Genomic DNA, 18,436 nt, shown 5'->3' on the forward strand with positions numbered 1-18,436 from the left:
GCTTATCAGGAGCTGTTCAACCACTGTACCCCACTTTCTTTAATTCCCCAGGCATAGTCATCATGCCACTTGTAGCACTTTGCATTCTTTCCACAGATGTCATGCCGTTTTTTTATTTTTTTTATTTTTATTTTTTTTTATAGCAACAACACTTTGCAATGCTCAATTGTCCCTGTCTGTCAGCACATGAGATCTGCCTGCTCTTCATTTAATACTCCACTCATCCTTTTCTAATTGTTTCTACTTGTGGGTGTACCTCTCATGACATCTAGTGGTCAGTTCTCCATTACATACGGATGTCTGATTACTCTGATGTGATAGTGTACAATTCTGTGCTAAATGAATGTACACTCCTGGAAATTGAAATAAGAACACCGTGAATTCATTGTCCCAGGAAGGGGAAACTTTATTGACACATTCCTGGGGTCAGATACATCACATGATCACACTGACAGAACCACAGGCACATAGACACAGGCAACAGAGCATGCACAATGTCGGCACTAGTACAGTGTATATCTACCTTTCGCAGCAATGCAGGCTGCTATTCTCCCATGGAGACGATCATAGAGATGCTGGATGTAGTCCTGTGGAACGGCTTGCCATGCCATTTCCACCTGGCGCCTCAGTTGGACCAGCGTTCGTGCTGGACGTGCAGACCGCGTGAGACGACGCTTCATCCAGTCCCAAACATGCTCAATGGGGGACAGATCCGGAGATCTTGCTGGCCAGGGTAGTTGACTTACACCTTCTAGAGCACGTTGGGTGGCACGGGATACATGCGGACGTGCATTGTCCTGTTGGAACAGCAAGTTCCCTTGCCGGTCTAGGAATGGTAGAACGATGGGTTCGATGACGGTTTGGATGTACCGTGCACTATTAAGTGTCCCCTCGACGATCACCAGTGGTGTACGGCCAGTGTAGGAGATCGCTCCCCACACCATGATGCCGGGTGTTGGCCCTGTGTGCTTCGGTCGTATGCAGTCCTGATTGTGGCGCTCACCTGCACGGCGCCAAACACGCATACGACCATAATTGGCACTAAGGCAGAAGCGACTCTCATCGCTGAAGACGACACGTCTCCATTCGTCCCTCCATTCACACCTGTCGCGACACCACTGGAGGCGGGCTGCATGATGTTGGGGCGTGAGCGGAAGACGGCCTAACGGTGTGCGGGACCATAGCCCAGCTTCATGGAGACGGTTGCGAATGGTCCTCGCCGATACCCCAGGAGCAACAGTGTCCCTAATTTGCTGGGAAGTGGCGGTGCGGTCCCCTACGGCACTGCGTAGGATCCTACGGTCTTGGCGTGCATCCGTGCGTCGCTGCGGTCCGGTCCCAGGTCGACGGGCACGTGCACCTTCCGCCGACCACTGGCGACAACATCGATGTACAGTGGAGACCTCACGCCCCACGTGTTGAGCAATTCGGCGGTACGTCCACCCGGCCTCCCGCATGCCCACTATACGCCCTCGCTCAAAGTCCGTCAACTGCACATACGGTTCACGTCCACGCTGTCGCGGCATGCTACCAGTGTTAAAGACTGCGATGGAGCTCCGTATGCCACGGCAAACTGGCTGACACTGACGGCGGCGGTGCACAAATGCTGCGCAGCTAGCGCCATTCGACGGCCAACACCACGGTTCCTGGTGTGTCCGCTGTGCCGTGCGTGTGATCATTGCTTGTACAGCCCTCTCGCAGTTTCCGGAGCAAGTATGGTGGGTCTGACACACCGGTGTCAATGTGTTCTTTTTTCCATTTCCAGGAGTGTATTTTAATCATCCCAGTATTTACCATAAGAAATTAAGCAAAGCCACAGAAAATCTAAATTTGGAAGGATTGATGGTTATTTGAACTTCACCGCTCTCAAACATGAAGTTGCAGTCTAAATTGGTGCAGGCAAACATGTTCATATGCAAGGCTCATGCAACAAGCGTAAATATATACCTAACAGTTAAATGAACAGACAAATTTATATGTACTTGAGCATTCTGAAGATTCTGGATAAAGTAACTGGCAAAGAAAAAGTGACAATTTCTTAAAAATATGAGCACTAACAGACTCAGATGACCAGAGTGGACATCTGATAAGATTGGAAAGGTGAAAGGGTCATAAGCATCAGTTGAAAATTTCTTTGAAGCAGAGACTAGAAAAGGGAGGGAGGGAGGGAGGGAGAGATTAAGCATTCTAGTTCTGTTTGAGTACATACTCTAATGACATTTCAAAACTTTCTGATTCACTGTAAGAATAATTAAATAACTAATCTGATACAAAATTCATTGTTTTCTTGAATATAAAAAAAAATCATCACTTACCATGTATCAGTGTTAGCCACAATGCATACAGCTTCAGACACTTCCTGATCGACAGGAGGATGGCGTGCAGATAGAGCTAGATCTCTGCGCAGAGCAGATTCCCAAGCTCGAACAGGCTGTATGCAACCATGGAGAATAAGATCTGGAAGGTAGTGATCTGTCACTCCCCCGAGGAGAGAGGCTGCCATTCCAGAGCCTACTGGAAGGTTCGAGTCTTCACTTCTACTGCTGTTGGGCAGAACATAAGTAATACTGTATTTGCAACAGACTACACACTGCCTTTGTTGTACATCTTGCAGATCATAAGAACTCGACAAGTAAGACTATATGGTATAAGGAGGTGTACACTTATTTTTCTTGCAGATCAACATGAAAAAGAAAGGTAACAGAGCAAAGTACTTAGCATCATGGACCATAATTATATTGGATTTTGGAATATTTATGTACAGTAAATTGCCGTTTATCGAAATGATCGGGGCAGCGGCCAGTTCGGATAACGAAAATTTCGGATAAACCGAAATCCTCCTGTTTTTATGTATGAGACACCCGGAACTGTGTCAATACGGTGAAATATAATCGTAAAACCTGTGTAGGGTATGTAGGATGTTATTGATATGGTTGTGAATAAGTCTGCATGCTATTGACTGAAAAAATTGTGTCTACATGTTAAAAAGGTGCCAAAGTATGATTGAAAACTCAAGTTTTTAAATGAAATAACAAACCTCATTTATTTTGCATGAAACCACGCAACACAAACCATAAACATGCTAAAACTTCAACCAACACACACACATATTGACGAAACTAACTTTTGACCCACGCCAGTGCACTGATTAGCAGTAGACTGCCGAAAAACACCAGTGAATGCATGGCTCCAGGCGCAGACAAGTTGAAACTTGTCAACTGCTAGTCTAGCTCGCCAAAAGCGAAGTTACACAATGCATCAGACAGTGCCAACGTGAGCCAAGAAATGGGAAAAATTTGTTTGGATAAAACAGATTTTGAATAAATGCGATTCAGATAAACTGAAGTTCACCGCACTAAAGAGGGAGCTAATGGTTTTAACAGCTTTAACCAGAAAGCAGGTACACATGGGATGGCAGATGGAATTACTTTCAGGTAAAAGAAATGTAATGGCAGACAGGAGCTTTGCAGCAGACTGTTTGGAATGCCTCAGCACCACAATTAAATAAGAGTGCCCACACAAGGCAAGAGTCCTAACCTATGTCGAGATGCCAGTTTTTTAATCTATCATGGAGATTCATTACAGGAAAAATGAATGTTGAGCGAAAAATCCATTCTGAAAAAAGAACTCTGTACCTAACAATAAGCCATTCTCTGTCATGACCATAGGGTGCTAGACCAAAAATATACGCATGTGTGGAGTTTAAAAAGTAGGAGGGTCACAGGGACAGCTTAGAAGAATGTCAAAAGTGTGCTATGTGCTTGGATAGCTCAGGCTGTAAGAAAACTGTCTGAAAATGGTAATGGTACAAAGCTGACATAAAATATTTATTTGTAAAGTATTTTGCACTGGATATCACCATCAGGTAAAGGTCTTCACATACTGCTAACAGCATTTGTCAAAAGCTAATAAATGCTGGTGAAACTACTAGTACCTATCATGCCATTGGAAACCTCAGCATATTATCACAGAATGTAGGCTTTTATGAAGGAGTAAGCAGCAAAGGATAGTGCAACTGATAGTCGATATTGTCGTGTTATGGATGACATGAGTGTTTTAGAGTGCACTATTCATTCATTGTGTTCTGTGAATCACATAATGAAGGAGAATCTTCAAGGATGCGGAACAAATCAAGACAAATATTAACAAAGTAAAGCAGCTATTAAAAATAATTCTGTAGCTTGTATTAACAATAAAATATTATTAGACAGCTACCTATACTACTATTTTTGCGTAATATAGTAAAATTACCAGGAAAGACATTCATCTGGAGAAAAAAGGGAGTTATTCCCTCTAATACTTGCTAGCTGCTATTTATTCACTGCTAGCTTAAAATGTACAGGACTGTATCAAGATTTAATTTGTATTTTCCATAAAATGACAGTCACTAATGACCTGCTTCTGTAACTTCACATGCACTGCACTAGCTTGCGAGAGAGGAAGTCAAGTCAGACTCGCATCAAAGCTACGTACCAGGTTAACATCCCCTTGGATTGTCATACTTGACAGACTGACAGTGGCCTTTAGACATTTTTTCACACCCATTTAGGTAAATGCTGCTCTGGTTTCCGAGTTCTGCCCCATACAATATGATAGACAAACAGCTACAATACAATAACCCACACAATGCAGTTCACACATTTCACAGACAGATAGATGGTGCACGTGACTTCCCTTCTGTGGTGAAAGGAAGGGCATCCAGCCACACAATTAAAATAAAGTATGAATTGTTAAATAAAGATAACAATGGTACCAGCATGATGAGATAAACGCAACGAAAAGGAGACATAACAGAACCATAGTGATTGTTTACTATAAGTAACACAATTCAGAGATACAATCAGATATGAGTTATCCAGTTGTGATTCGATTTAACATCTTTTTCATCTTCAGATAGCTTTAATCTTCAGTTGTTCCATATTATAAACTGCCCAGAAATGTCACCTCGTAAAAGCATTTAAAACTTGATTCTACAGCTGAACATAGAATATGGTCAGCAGCTATCTCTGTATGGATGTAAGATTAGGAGAATAAGGGCATCTCAAGACCAAATTTTTGAACTTACTTCCAGTTTGACATATTGTATTTAACTGTGACTGTCAATAATGTTGCACTACTTTAACATTTACTACAGAATGACAGCCACTTGAAATTCCATGTGTAATGGCCTGATTGGCTAACTGCAATGCTAATTACCTAGGAAATGGCGCAACAAATGGATTTTTTTCCTTAATAATTATTTCGCAGCGCAACTTACCCCGCAAACTCTTACAAGCATTTCATACCTTGTGTGTGTGGTTTTGCCTTTTTTATTTGATTGTTTTTGCCATTTCTTTCTTTGATTTTAATAGTTAGTTAGTTTCTGTTTCTTTATCTTTTATTTTTGTAGTTTTTCTCTGCACACACTTCCTGGGTAAGTGCTGCCTCCTTTAATTCTTAGTGGAATTAACTTATAGCAGTTTCAAAGGCTTACTTTTTAATTGTTGTACATATTTAGTGATGTTATTTATTTGTGGGTGGGATTTATGGTTTGCAATGCAAACCTATGAAGGTCAAGTGGAAATGGCTATCCAATGAGGAATGGAACAGTGGCTTGGATTGTGTTGTTCAGTAAATCTATACATAACCGCACACTACATCAGTAGAGCAAGGATAAGTTGAGATTTTGGGTCTGACAGGAGGCTAGGGTAGTCTGTGCAGATGTGATGACTGTGTCCGGATGGTGTAATGATCAGCACATCTGCCAGGTAAGCAGGAGACTCGGGTTTGAATCCCAGTCTGACACAAATTTTCAACTTTCCCCATTGATTTAAATCAATGCCCAGTGGCAGTTAATGTCTTTAATTCCTTTGTGTCTTGGCATATTTTTCAACTGTTTTTAGAGTTTGCTGAATTTCAGGTTTTTGTGTCCCTCAATTCCTGAGGAAGCTGCATTATTTTGTTGGTTTTTATTTTGGTAATGTTTGTGTTGACAGTGATGTCATTCACTGGTCGTTTCTAGAGGCTCATATTGCTACCATGTTTATGGTGTCACTTGTCAATTAGCACAGTGCCCTATTTTTTTACAAATCCTGGCACTACCACACTGCAATGTAAAAACAACTACTATATACGTTTCTCTTCTTTTGCATTTACCTCATATAATGAAATAAATCCCTGTGCAAGATATACACTACTGTTAAACTGTATACAGAAATATGCTAACTATTTCCAACATAAGAAATGAAGGAAGATTATATGTCTAGCTAGTTGGGGTGATTGTATGGGGCAGCATGTGTGAATGTGTGTGTGTGTGGGGGGGGGGGGGGGGGATGAGGAGGGATTAATGTTCAATATCCTGTTGACAATGAGATAATAAGAGATTGGAGCCAAGCTCAGATATGACAAGGACGGAGGAGGAAATAGTCTTCCAAGCATTTATCATAATCAATTTAGGGAAACCACAGAAAAGCTAAATTTTGACAGATGGGTAGAGATCTGAAGCCAGTCGTCACAAACATAATTTTGGATATAGCAAAAATTTCCATTTTATTCCTTTGATTACCACTGTGCAAGTACGTTCTACACACGGAAGTATCTTTTCAAGCACTGTATATTCATCTTACACAAATGGCTATCTTGAGGCAATGAGCATGTGATCCTTGTTAGACACAAATAGTACAAAGAATGAAATATACAGCTCCTGCTTACCTTGGAAATGGGAGTTCAAGAAATGTTTTATTTTCAAATGGGTCCAGGTTGTGTTGACAATTTTCATCATCTTTAACACTTGAAGCCATATTTCCAGTAGGTGTAACTACATCTTCATCAGAGAGGGCACTGTACTCATCAAAGAGAGCATTTCCTTCCCTACTAGTGTCTGTATCTACATATGCAGGTCTAGAGTCAACTGTCCGGCACTTAGACGGAGTGTCACTGTCACACGTTTCACTATGTTTGCATTCACACAGTGAACACTTCAAACTAACGTTCACACTTGTTACCTTGTCACTTCCACACTGCCTACAATGTGTATCTTCAGACAATGATTTAAGGTTTTCAAAGTTCTCCCTTGCTCCATTAATTTCATCTTCTTCTGGAGTTTTCTCCTGACCTGTCCCATCCACATAATTATTCAACACACTCTCACATCTTTCAAAATTGAACCTGACACTGTGATAGTTTTTTAAGTAACGCTCATTATGATGCACATACTCACTGTGTCTCCTGCATATAGATGACTGTTTGCTTGATGGCTTCTTACATAAGGGAAAAGAAAGTGACTGAGATCGAGTAACAGGTTTACTAGGCCTTATCACAGTCTTGCATCTGCTCTCCCTGCAGTCACCTTCATCCTCCAATTCAATATAGGATGAATGCACCATAACTATTCGCCCCTCACAATTGCTGTCTATCAGGCTCACCCTATCTGGGTCCCAATTCCTCTGACTGTCATCAGCACCACAATCAGTTTTCACACTTGGTATGACAAAAGGACTGTCATTGCAAGACAATGATTTACGACTAGTTTTACATTCACTTTCACAGCCCAAAATGCTATTACTACATAGAAATCTATTACCTATTTTGCAAATTTCTGAATTACATAAACTTTTCCACTGACTGTCCAAGTAACCATGTTTTTTACTACGTTCTTGCTCAACTAGCTGTGTAAAACCTGTACAACTGCATGAATCCCTACATAGAAAATTACTTTTACTGTTAGGGCAATTAGATGGAAATTTATCACAATCTGTAGACTTTATATTACCATTACTATCTACAGCACTCACAACTGGTTTGTCCACTTCCTGATGACTTGAACTTAAATGTGAAGTCCGTGTTTCTCCATGATTATTGTTTTTAAGTCCCACTAGTTCTTCATTGTCTCCCAGGACAAATATAACATTTTCAGATTTTGTATTAGCACTACCGATATGACTATCAATGCCTGAATCAGGCTCATCAATACAGTCATATGAAGTATTATTAATGTGAGATTCAAATGATACCATGCTGTCAAATTTACCACTTGGTACAGGAGTCTGAGGTGGAAAAACTGATCTACTAGTATCTGCTGCTGACATCTGTCGTTCACAGCTCACTCTTTCCAGAAGCCTGCTCGAGTCATCTGGTTCCGAATATTCCTTCTGGAGATGGTACATAACAGCTTCTGTTGGAATGCGACAGAGACGGTTGACTTTTTCTGAAATTACTTCAGGATGAAGTGCATTGTTATTGACACTATCCTCGAGAACTTCAATTGTTGTTGTAGTGGGATGCAGCTGAGAAGACACTGAAGCAGCACCAGCCAGAGAACTTGTCATCCGGTTGCAAAAGCTGGTGGACCGTTTCATACCACACAAACTCACTGGACTGTGTGTGGAATTTTCTGTCAATGTTCTAGAGCTTTCGGTGCTCAGTGCCCTGTGGAACTGAACATCTGGCTCAGGGGTACTGTCTGATGCAATTACCTGAGAATAAGTAATAACTGGAGCCGGAGAACTATCACTGTCACATTTCTTCGCTAGATTGCTGACTTCATGGTTATCCCATTCAGCTCGTGCTGGAGAACACATATTGCCTGCTGTCATCTCGCATGAAAATTTTGCTGCACTCTTTAACTTAAACAACTCCCTCGCCACACCTTTCTTTTGAACTGCCTCCTCTGATTCAGCTACTTTTGAATCACTAATATTGTCATCCATTGCAATGTTAACACTTTTCTCACTTAACTGATACTTGGAAACATTAAATGGCGCTGCCAACATATAGTCAGCAGGCTTGTGAAGTGCTTTTGATGGCTTATGGAAGTCATCTACTGTCCCTTTGAGATGCAACTCATTTGTAGCTTCTGTGAGAGTTGACACAGAGACTGCACTGGATTTCATGCTGGCAAGTGGCGAACCGTCAAAGACACATTGTGCATCACTGGCACAAATTTCAGATGGCAAGGAGATGTTGCTATGCTTCTCTAGAGCTCCACAGCGTATGAAGTATGTCAGGCAGCTCACTATTTTGCCCACAAGATCAGTCTGCTTGCTGCTTGACGATGTCACTATGGTACGTGACACTTTAGTTGGTGAAGAAATTGCACCACTGAGGTCCCCAAGTTGAGCCCACAAGGCACTGTATGGGTGTGACCTTGACAGTGAGTTGAGCTGTAGAAATAAGAAAAGTAATAAGCAAAAGGGTATAACAGTATTAGGAATAACAAGAATAAAAGCAATCGCATAAAATGACATGAGGAAATTGGGCTAAAGGGGGGGAGGGAGGATGAAGCTCATGACGGTATTTATAAATTTAAGTAATATAAATTTCATATCAACAATTACTTGCCTAGGTAAGCTCTCTTTTTGAAATGTTTCCAAGGAATGCAAGGGATCAGTTTTACAGATAACAAAGACAACAATGTATGATAAAAACAAGATATTTACCAACTGAGAAGAGCAACAATTTCTTGAAGCACTTTTACAAGTGTTTTTATTTGGCATCACTGTGGCTACCCAGCCCAAGTGATGTGTCAGGACAGCTGTTATCAAGGTACTCACAAAACTGAAACAAAGAAACCAACAGTGTAAGAAACAAAAGCAGAAATAAAGGTGGATGGGAAAGTTAATGAGGACTTGGGCCACAGACATTAATATGACATACAGTATTTGTTGACCTTTCTTGATCTCTGGCACTCCATCTTCAGGCCACGAGTGGCCTACCAGCTCCTTTTCATTATCAGAAGAGTCAGTAGTGTTTGACCACTGCAGTCTAACCAATACAACAATAAAGATACTGGGTGCAACAATTTAGTATCTATTATGTAACTCATGTCAAATTGTGCTGTTTGTTTGTTTTTAAATTAATGAGGAAGTAATTCTAGATCAATTACATGAGTTACCAATGACACCTTGGAAAAGTACAGGTTGATTGCCTGTTACACTTTGTACTGTTGCTCAAAAAGAAATACCAAGCATGTGGTTAGCACCAACACTGTTTGAGCAACACAGAATTGTAACCTTCCCATCACTCCTCTGCCCACAGTCATCAGTGGAGCTTGCTTCCTCTGATACCATAAAATCTTTCTGCTAGTGATCAAGAAAAGTTAAACAAATAGTAAAGTACATAAATTAACAATGACTTGTAACAAATGACATTAAAAAACATGCAATGCAAACAGTGTTACAGCAGACATGGTAGCTGAATGAGAAAACAATAGGAGGGACAATGGAAACGAAAATGAAATATATCAAACACATAAACACAAAAGGAATCATGGGTTACAGATGAGGCATAACAAAAACAAAATAGGTGTGAAGGGGGGGGGGAGGGGGGGGGGGAGAGAATGGGTAGGAATGGTATAAAATGACCATTAAGTGAAGCTTGGTGTGGACAAATAGGTAGTGCCATATCAAAGCTTAGTATAGCTTTTTAAGTGCATATGGCATAGTTGGAAAAGCACTGTCTACAGGAGGAAGATTTAAATTGCTGACCAGTGAACAGCTTTGGCATGCCACGAACATTCATACTTTTCAACTAACTTGCATCATTTCTATCATAATACTCTTTCAAGTCTCATTCTGTGTCAATCCTACATTTTAAAATCACTTTGTAGCATTCTTTTCTGTGGTAAGAACATGAAAAATACTACTGACGCTCACAGGAATGAGGCATTTTTTTCCCAAAATCATGCACAGACCAGACAGTATGTGAGTCTTTTGTATAATAATCAACAGGTCTTCTTCAGGTACAACAAAAACTTGATTTGATCGATCTGAGATTACTGACTGGGTAGCTTCTTTCTTTAGTTTGAGCAACATATTTCAAAACAGAGTATCTTTGGTCATTACTGTGTATGTACTAATATACTTTCCACTCTCACAAATCACACAATAGTTAAATATAAAGTGTAGATGCACTAAGTTTTGCATTGGATTTGGAAACTTGTGGTAAGTTCCTATGGGACCAAACTACTGAGGTCATCAGTCCATAGGCTTACACACTACTTAATCTAACTTATGCTAAGGACAACGCATACACCCATGCCCGAGGGAGGATTCGAACCTCCGATGGGGGCAGCTGCATGAACCGTGGAAAGATGCCTCACACCGTGCGGCTATCCCGTGCGGCATTTCCATTGGCACTTACATTAATTTATCATGAAGGGAGCAAATACTACTCATGACTGTTTCCCTTACATTTGCTACCTGCTATGCCCCTCTATTCTAAATGAAAACTCAAGTTATTGTAAATATACCAACAAAAATTATAAACAACTGTTGCTCTTTTTGAAACATATGAGGAACGAATAGTATATATTCTGAATATAATTCGCACAGAAACTGGAATATAAATATCTGAAACCACTTTAGTCAGTTAATGTATTGAAATCTAATCTAGTAAATTATAATTATTACAATCTGATCACTTTCCAGTAACAATGAAAAACCAACAGCAAAAGTTTCCACTTACAAGTTGTTGCTCTTAGTGTCAAGAGCAGCTATCAGGTGACAGAGGTCTTGAAGGAAGCCATAAGCAAGATTAGTATGCAAGTGTGTAGGAGCCATTCCAAGACCCATCCAAAGAGGACATGATGGACGAGGGGCTGAAAAAAGCCCTTCCAGCCACTGGCACAAGTCTTCCCAGGCTTCCATCATAAGATGGACGAACATATCCTTGCGGAGGTAAGCACGATCAACTGCAAGCTGCAGCCTCTCAATCACTGATTCCAGAATAGCCATGTGCTCAAGCAGAAATGTCTCCATGTCCCTAAGTGACATTTCCAGATGCAATGAGATATGAATAACTAAGATAATGAGACAGTCTGTCTATTAAAAACATAAAAATAATGTTATGTAACAAAAATTTCACACTCACAAGAAATACTTGAACTATTAGCCATCATATTGCCAAACTATTACACCTGATGCTATACAGTTTATTGTCACATCATCATACCAGTATTACAATTTGTCACAACACACATCCGAAAAGCATTGGCTTAAAGGCATCAAATTCTAAAAGTAGTGCCATACCTGACATCATATGTAAATCTATCAGCAGGACATTTCTAGTTCTTGGGGGACCAGCCTACCTGGATGCATTTACAGATTTAAATTTGTTGCTTTGTTTTGTATTCCAATAATTTTACACTAAGTACCTTATATTATTATTACAGTTACAGATCACAAAACATTTATACCGGGTTATTAATTTTGCTCAGTAATGACTATCTTCCAGATCTGAGTAACTGTCTAATAAGATGCTTCACAGAGTCAACAGGTCTGCTAGAATTGTACACATGATACATACATTTAATATATGATAAAAACGGATAGATTAAAAATTTACTTACCAAGCAGCAGCAGCAGGTGAACAAACACACACACGAAAGTGCCAGTGGTTCCTTCTATGGCAGAAGATTTGAAGGGGAAGGAAGAGGGTGAAGGAAAAGGACTGAAGAGGTTTAGGGACAGGGGTACAGTTCAGAAAAGTCACCCACCACCCCGGACCAGGGGAGACGGAATGAGAAGGAAAGACCACATACTACGAAACTTATTTGGTTTATGCTTAGGGAACTCAAATGGGAATCCCTGGAAGGTGACATTCTTTTTCAGGAACACTACTGAGAAAATATAGAGAACTGACATTTGACGTTAACTGTAGAGTGAGTCTACTGCCACCAATGTACATTTTGCAATTTAAGATAATATTAGAGAAATTAGGGCCCCTAAAGAGGAATACAGATTGATCTTTTTCCCTCATTCTACTTGCGACTGGAACAACAAAGGAAATGACTGGTCATAGCACAGAGTACCCTCTGCCACACACCATATAGTAGCTTGTAGAGTATGTTTGTAGATGCAGATCTACTGCTTTGACTGTATCCTTTTTATATACACTGATGCAGCATGATTAGAAAACTGTGTGTACTCAGGTCTGAAGATGGGTCATTATTAACAACCTGGCATAAAATTTCTGTCATTCACAACTAGTATAAAGGTATAAATACATTCCTAGCAGACTGTAGATTTTTGTTGCAATTATATCACAGCTCCTGAAACCAACAGCCTTAGTGAATCCATAATTACAGATTGTACAGTTATTTGCAGTTAACAGGGGGATGAGGGCTGTAAAAATATGAGTGTGGCTGGCCTGCCCAATAATACACCGCTCATGATTTTACGGGCGAGCTTTCCTGATGTTTCCCTTTGTTCCTGTGTATACTCTTATATTTCCCGAGTGACTGTGCTTCTCAGCAGAGAATGTAGCACAGATATTGATTGTAAGATGGTGAAGGTGTGCTGCAGAAATGTGTTTACTTCTTTCTGTGAGTCTTCACAGTGGCATGTTTCAGTCCTAGTGTACTTAGTTGTGACATCATGTTGATATGTGGTCAGAGCATCATGTTGATATGTGTTCAGAGCTGTTCCCATTATTGTGGGCTATTAGTTGGACTGTTTTTAGTCCCTATAGTGTAAAATGGGATGTATTCCATTCTGATGAGCATTGCCCTATAAATGCCATTCTATGTTGTTTGGTGCAACATATTAGGCTGTTGATTGTGATTTGCAATGGGTTTTCTGTGTATTTTACATTTATGTTTACTATTGTATTTACTGATTTTTAAATCCAAGAAATTTATGCCATTATCAGTTTCATGCTCAACAGTAAATTTTATGTTTTGGCGCAGTTAATTAAACTCTATTGCAAACTGATCAATTTCTTCTACTGTTCTATCAAACAAGATAAATGTAACACAAAACACAGTTACAAGTATTCTTAATGATCAACTACCATTAAGAAACCAAATGTGCCTCCAAAACTTCATACACCTCTTATAATTTGAAGTGATAAAAATAATAATCAACTGACAGAGAGAATATTCTTAATTGGCCATTGCCATTACAATGTAATGTATTATAATAGATTTCCACATATAATTCTGCCCATAAGACAAGTTGTATGCTTTATTACTAAACATTGTTATGTAAAATAATCATGTTGGCTTCTGAAAAACTCAGTTCATGCACCCTTCATGATTTTTTTCCCTGTTTTTTTTTTCCTTTTTTGTTTTTAAATGGTAGCAAAGGTCACTTATGGTAATACACTTCAATTCAAGAGCAATGTAATGCACATCACTATATTAAAATCTTTGTAAGATTTGCAAATGCTTCAAATATGACACAACTCAACTGGTTTCTCAATAAGGATTTGTATACTACAGCTCAAGTCTCAAAGTATTAACTTAAATTGATACTTCAGGACATGAAGGACCTCTCATATTTGCCACAAATAACTTTAAATACAGGCACCAGAACCATAAAAAATACTTTATGACTACTCTGCTAAATAAGTAACATACTTTTCTTGTCCTGATGAAAGTGCAATGGCCACTGCCAACCCCAGTTTAGTCCGTCGCTGGTTGGTCCCAACAGAGGATGAGGTCTCACTGCTAGAGGAATTTCTCGAACTGAACAGTCCAGAGCTAGCACTGCAGGCCACTTCAAGTGACGTACTAACACTACGAAGCCAACGTCTTCGCAAACTTGCCAAACTCCCTCCAGACACACCATCAACAGAACCAGAACCTTCAAAACAAACAAAAACACATTAAGACATACAATTTAATAGGAAGGAAAATGAAGACTGTGTTCATCTACTGAAATCTCACTACAAACAACTTACACTCAAATTCCAAGCACCAACATAGTCTCTGCAGTTACACAAAATAAAATACTGATGTAAGATATAAAAATAGTTTTAATCTCTTTTTTAGCTGTCCCAAAGCACAACGAAAAAGACATATTTCAGCACAACAAATAGAGAGAAATACAAACAGTTTACAATTATAAATTTACGGATTTAGACACAAAGCTAATACGTTCAAATTCTTAGAAGTTAATAACTGAATAATACTAAAGGGAGGTCATTTAAACTTTAAAATTAGGACTCTTAATTAAAACACAAAAATTTAGCCAGAGTTCAGCATCTATGACGTTAGCCTGCTTTATTTATTTGTTGATAATCCTCAGTGTAGACGTACTAAGTTGTGATACTGGCTGAAAAATGGGGGGATGGAAGTTAATACTGACTAATATAAATGATGTAGCCGACAGGTGCACAATTGCATTTCATAATTCTTTACTTTTACTGTTCACAACACCCCCAATATTACACAGTTATATGGCCAGTTAACTATTGTTTAACTTTCAATAAGCCTCATTAATAGTATGCAAACAAAGATGATGTGACTTACCAAATGAAAGTGCTGGCAGGTCGACAGACACACAAACGAACACAAACATACACACAAAATTCAAGCTTTCGCAACAAACTGTTGCCTCATCAGGAAAGAGGGAAGGAGAGGGAAAGACGAAAGGATGTGGGTTTTAAGGGAGAGGGTAAGGAGTCATTCCAGTCCCGGGAGCGGAAAGACTTACCTTAGGGGGGAAAAGGGACGGGTGTACACTCGCGCGCGCACACACATATCCATCCACACATATACAGACACAAGCAGACATATTAAAGACAAAGAGTTTCGGCAGAGATGTCAGTCGAGGCAGAAGTGCAGAGGCAAAGATGTTGTTGAATGACAGGTGAGGTATGAGTGGCGGCAACTTGAAATTAGCGGAGATTGAGGCCTGGTGGATAACGGGAAGAGAGGATATATTGAAGAGCAAGTTCCCATCTCCGGAGTTCGGATAGGTTGGTGTTGGTGGGAAGTATCCAGATAACCCGGATGGTGTAACACTGCGCCAAGATGTGCTGGCAGTGCACCAAGGCATGTTTAGCCACAGGGTGATCCTCATTACCAACAAACACTGTCTGCCTGTGTCCATTCATGCGAATGGACAGTTTGTTGCTGGTCATTCTCACATAGAACGCTTCACAGTGTAGGCAGGTCAGTTGGTAAATCACGTGGGTGCTTTCACACGTGGCTCTGCCTTTGATTGTGTACACCTTCCGGGTTACAGGACTGGAGTAGGTGGTGGTGGGAGGGTGCATGGGACAGGTTTTACACCGGGGCCGGTTACAAGGGTAGGAGCCAGAGGGTAGGGAAGGTGGTTTGGGGATTTCATAGGGATGAACTAAGAGGTTACGAAGGTTAGGTGGACGGCGGAAAGACACTCTTGGTGGAGTGGGGAGGATTTCATGAAGGATGGATCTCATTTCAGGGCAGGATTTGAGGAAGTCGTATCCCTGCTGGAGATCCACATTCAGAATCTGATCCAGTCCCGGAAAGTATCCTGTCACAAGTGGGGCACTTTTGAGGTTCTTCTGTGGAAGGTTCCGGGTTTGAGGAGATGAGGAAGTGGCTCTGGTTATTTGCTTCTGTACCAGGTTGGGAGGGTAGTTACGGGATGCAAAAGCTGTTTTCAGGTTGTTGGTGTATTGGTTCAAGGATTCCGGACTGGAGCAGATTCGTTTGCCACGAACACCTAGGCTGTAGGGAAGGGACCGTTTGATGTGGAATGGGTGGCAGCTGTCATAATGGAGGTACTGTTGCTTGTTGGTGGGTTTGATGTGGACAGACGTGTGAAGCTGGCCATTGGACAGGTGGAGGTCAACGTCAAGGAAAGTGGCATGGGATTTAGAGTAGGACCAGGTGAATCTGATGGAACCAAAGGAGTTGAGGTTGGAGAGGAAATTCTGGAGTTCTTCTTCACTGTGAGTCCAGATCATGAAAATGTCATCAATAAATCTGTACCAAACTTTGGGTTGGCAGGCCTGGGTAACCAAGAAGGCTTCCTCTAAGCGACCCATGAATAGGTTGGCGTACGAGGGGGCCATCCTGGTACCCATGGCTGTTCCCTTTAATTGTTGGTATGTCTGGCCTTCAAAAGTGAAGAAGTTGTGGGTCAGGATGAAGCTGGCTAAGGTAATGAGGAAAGAGGTTTTAGGTAGGGCGGCAGGTGATCGGCGTGAAAGGAAGTGCTCCATCGCAGCGAGGCCCTGGACATGCGGAATATTTGTGTATAAGGAAGTGGCATCAATGGTTACAAGGATGGTTTCCGGGGGTAACAGACTGGGTAGGGATTCCAGGCGTTCGAGAAAGTGGTTGGTGTCTTTGATGAAGGATGGGAGACTGCATGTAATGGGTAGAAGGTGTTGATCTACGTAGGCAGAGATGCGTTCTGTGGGGGCTTGGTAACCAGCAACAATGGGACGCCCGGGATGATTGGGTTTGTGAATTTTGGGAAGAAGGTAGAAGGTAGGGGTGCGGGGTGTTGGTGGGGTCAGGAGGTTGATGGAGTCAGGTGAAAGGTTTTGTAGGGGGCCTAAGGTTCTGAGGATTCCTTGAAGCTCCGCCTGGACATCAGGAATGGGATTACCTTGGCAAACTTTGTAAGTGGTGTTGTCTGAAAGCTGACGCAGTCCCTCAGCCACATACTCCCGACGATCAAGTACCACGGTCGTGGAACCCTTGTCCGCCGGAAGAATGACGATGGACCGGTCAGCCTTCAGATCACGGATAGCCTGGGCTTCAGCAGTGGTGATGTTGGGAGTAGGATTAAGGTTTTTTAAGAAGGATTGAGAGGCAAGGCTGGAAGTCAGAAATTCCTGGAAGGTTAGGAGAGGGTGATTTTGAGGAAGAGGAGGTGGGTCCCGCTGTGACGGAGGACGGAACTGTTCCAGGCATGGTTCAATTTGGATAGTGTCTTGGGGAGTTGGATCGTTAGGAGTAGGATTAGGATCATTTTTCTTCGTGGCAAAGTGATATTTCCAGCAGAGAGTACGGGTGTAGGACAGTAAATCTTTGACGAGGGCTGTTTGGTTGCATCTGGGAGTGGGGCTGAAGGTGAGGCCTTTGGATAGGACAGAGGTTTCGGATTGGGAGAGAGGTTTGGAGGAAAGGTTAACTACTGAATTGGGGTGTTGTGGTTCCATCCACACATATATATGGATATGTGTGTGTATGTGAGTGTATACCCGTCCCTTTTTCCCCCTAAGGTAAGTCTTTCCGCTCCCGGGACTGGAATGACTCCTTACCCTCTCCCTTAAAACCCACATCCTTTCGTCTTTCCCTCTCCTTCCCTCTTTCCTGATGAGGCAACAGTTTGTTGCGAAAGCTTGAATTTTGTGTGTATGTTTGTGTTCGTTTGTGTGTCTGTCGACCTGCCAGCACTTTCATTTGGTAAGTCACATCATCTTTGTTTTTAGATATATTTTTCCTTCGTGGAATGTTTCCTTCTATTATAACCATATCATATATATATATATACACACACACTTGAATTCTCCTCCAGGTATCAGTTAGTTGTTACAAATACACAAATACACTTTTCAAACACCACAGGTGAAGAAGATACCCAGGAGAGTTAAGGAGGCAACAGGTCGATTACATTTTAGTGAAATCACATATCAGAAACCAAATAAAAGACTGCACGAGTTATTCATCTGTGTAAGTAGACAGTGATTAAAACCTGATCCTGATGGAAACTCCATTCAAATTCAGATGTCT

At 41.1% G+C, this 18,436-nt stretch overlaps 1 protein-coding gene across 2 annotated transcripts in view; it reads right to left on the reverse strand.

The window, feature by feature from the left end:
- The window catches only part of LOC126100466 (uncharacterized), a 217,128-nt gene that overhangs the window by 23,758 nt on the left and 174,934 nt on the right, over positions 1-18,436 (reverse strand). For both annotated transcript variants that reach the window (XM_049911074.1, XM_049911073.1), the window contains exons 7-11: positions 14,336-14,561; positions 11,443-11,739; positions 9,417-9,534; positions 6,691-9,140; positions 2,316-2,543 (exon numbers count right to left, since the gene is read on the reverse strand). In XM_049911074.1, coding sequence (XP_049767031.1) covers positions 2,316-2,543; positions 6,691-9,140; positions 9,417-9,534; positions 11,443-11,739; positions 14,336-14,561 — 3,319 coding nt within the window. The remainder of the gene's footprint in view (positions 1-2,315; positions 2,544-6,690; positions 9,141-9,416; positions 9,535-11,442; positions 11,740-14,335; positions 14,562-18,436) is intronic.

Source organism: Schistocerca cancellata, chromosome 9 (genome assembly GCF_023864275.1).
Source record: "Schistocerca cancellata isolate TAMUIC-IGC-003103 chromosome 9, iqSchCanc2.1, whole genome shotgun sequence".
In the NCBI taxonomy this organism is placed as follows: Eukaryota; Metazoa; Arthropoda; class Insecta; order Orthoptera; family Acrididae; genus Schistocerca; species Schistocerca cancellata.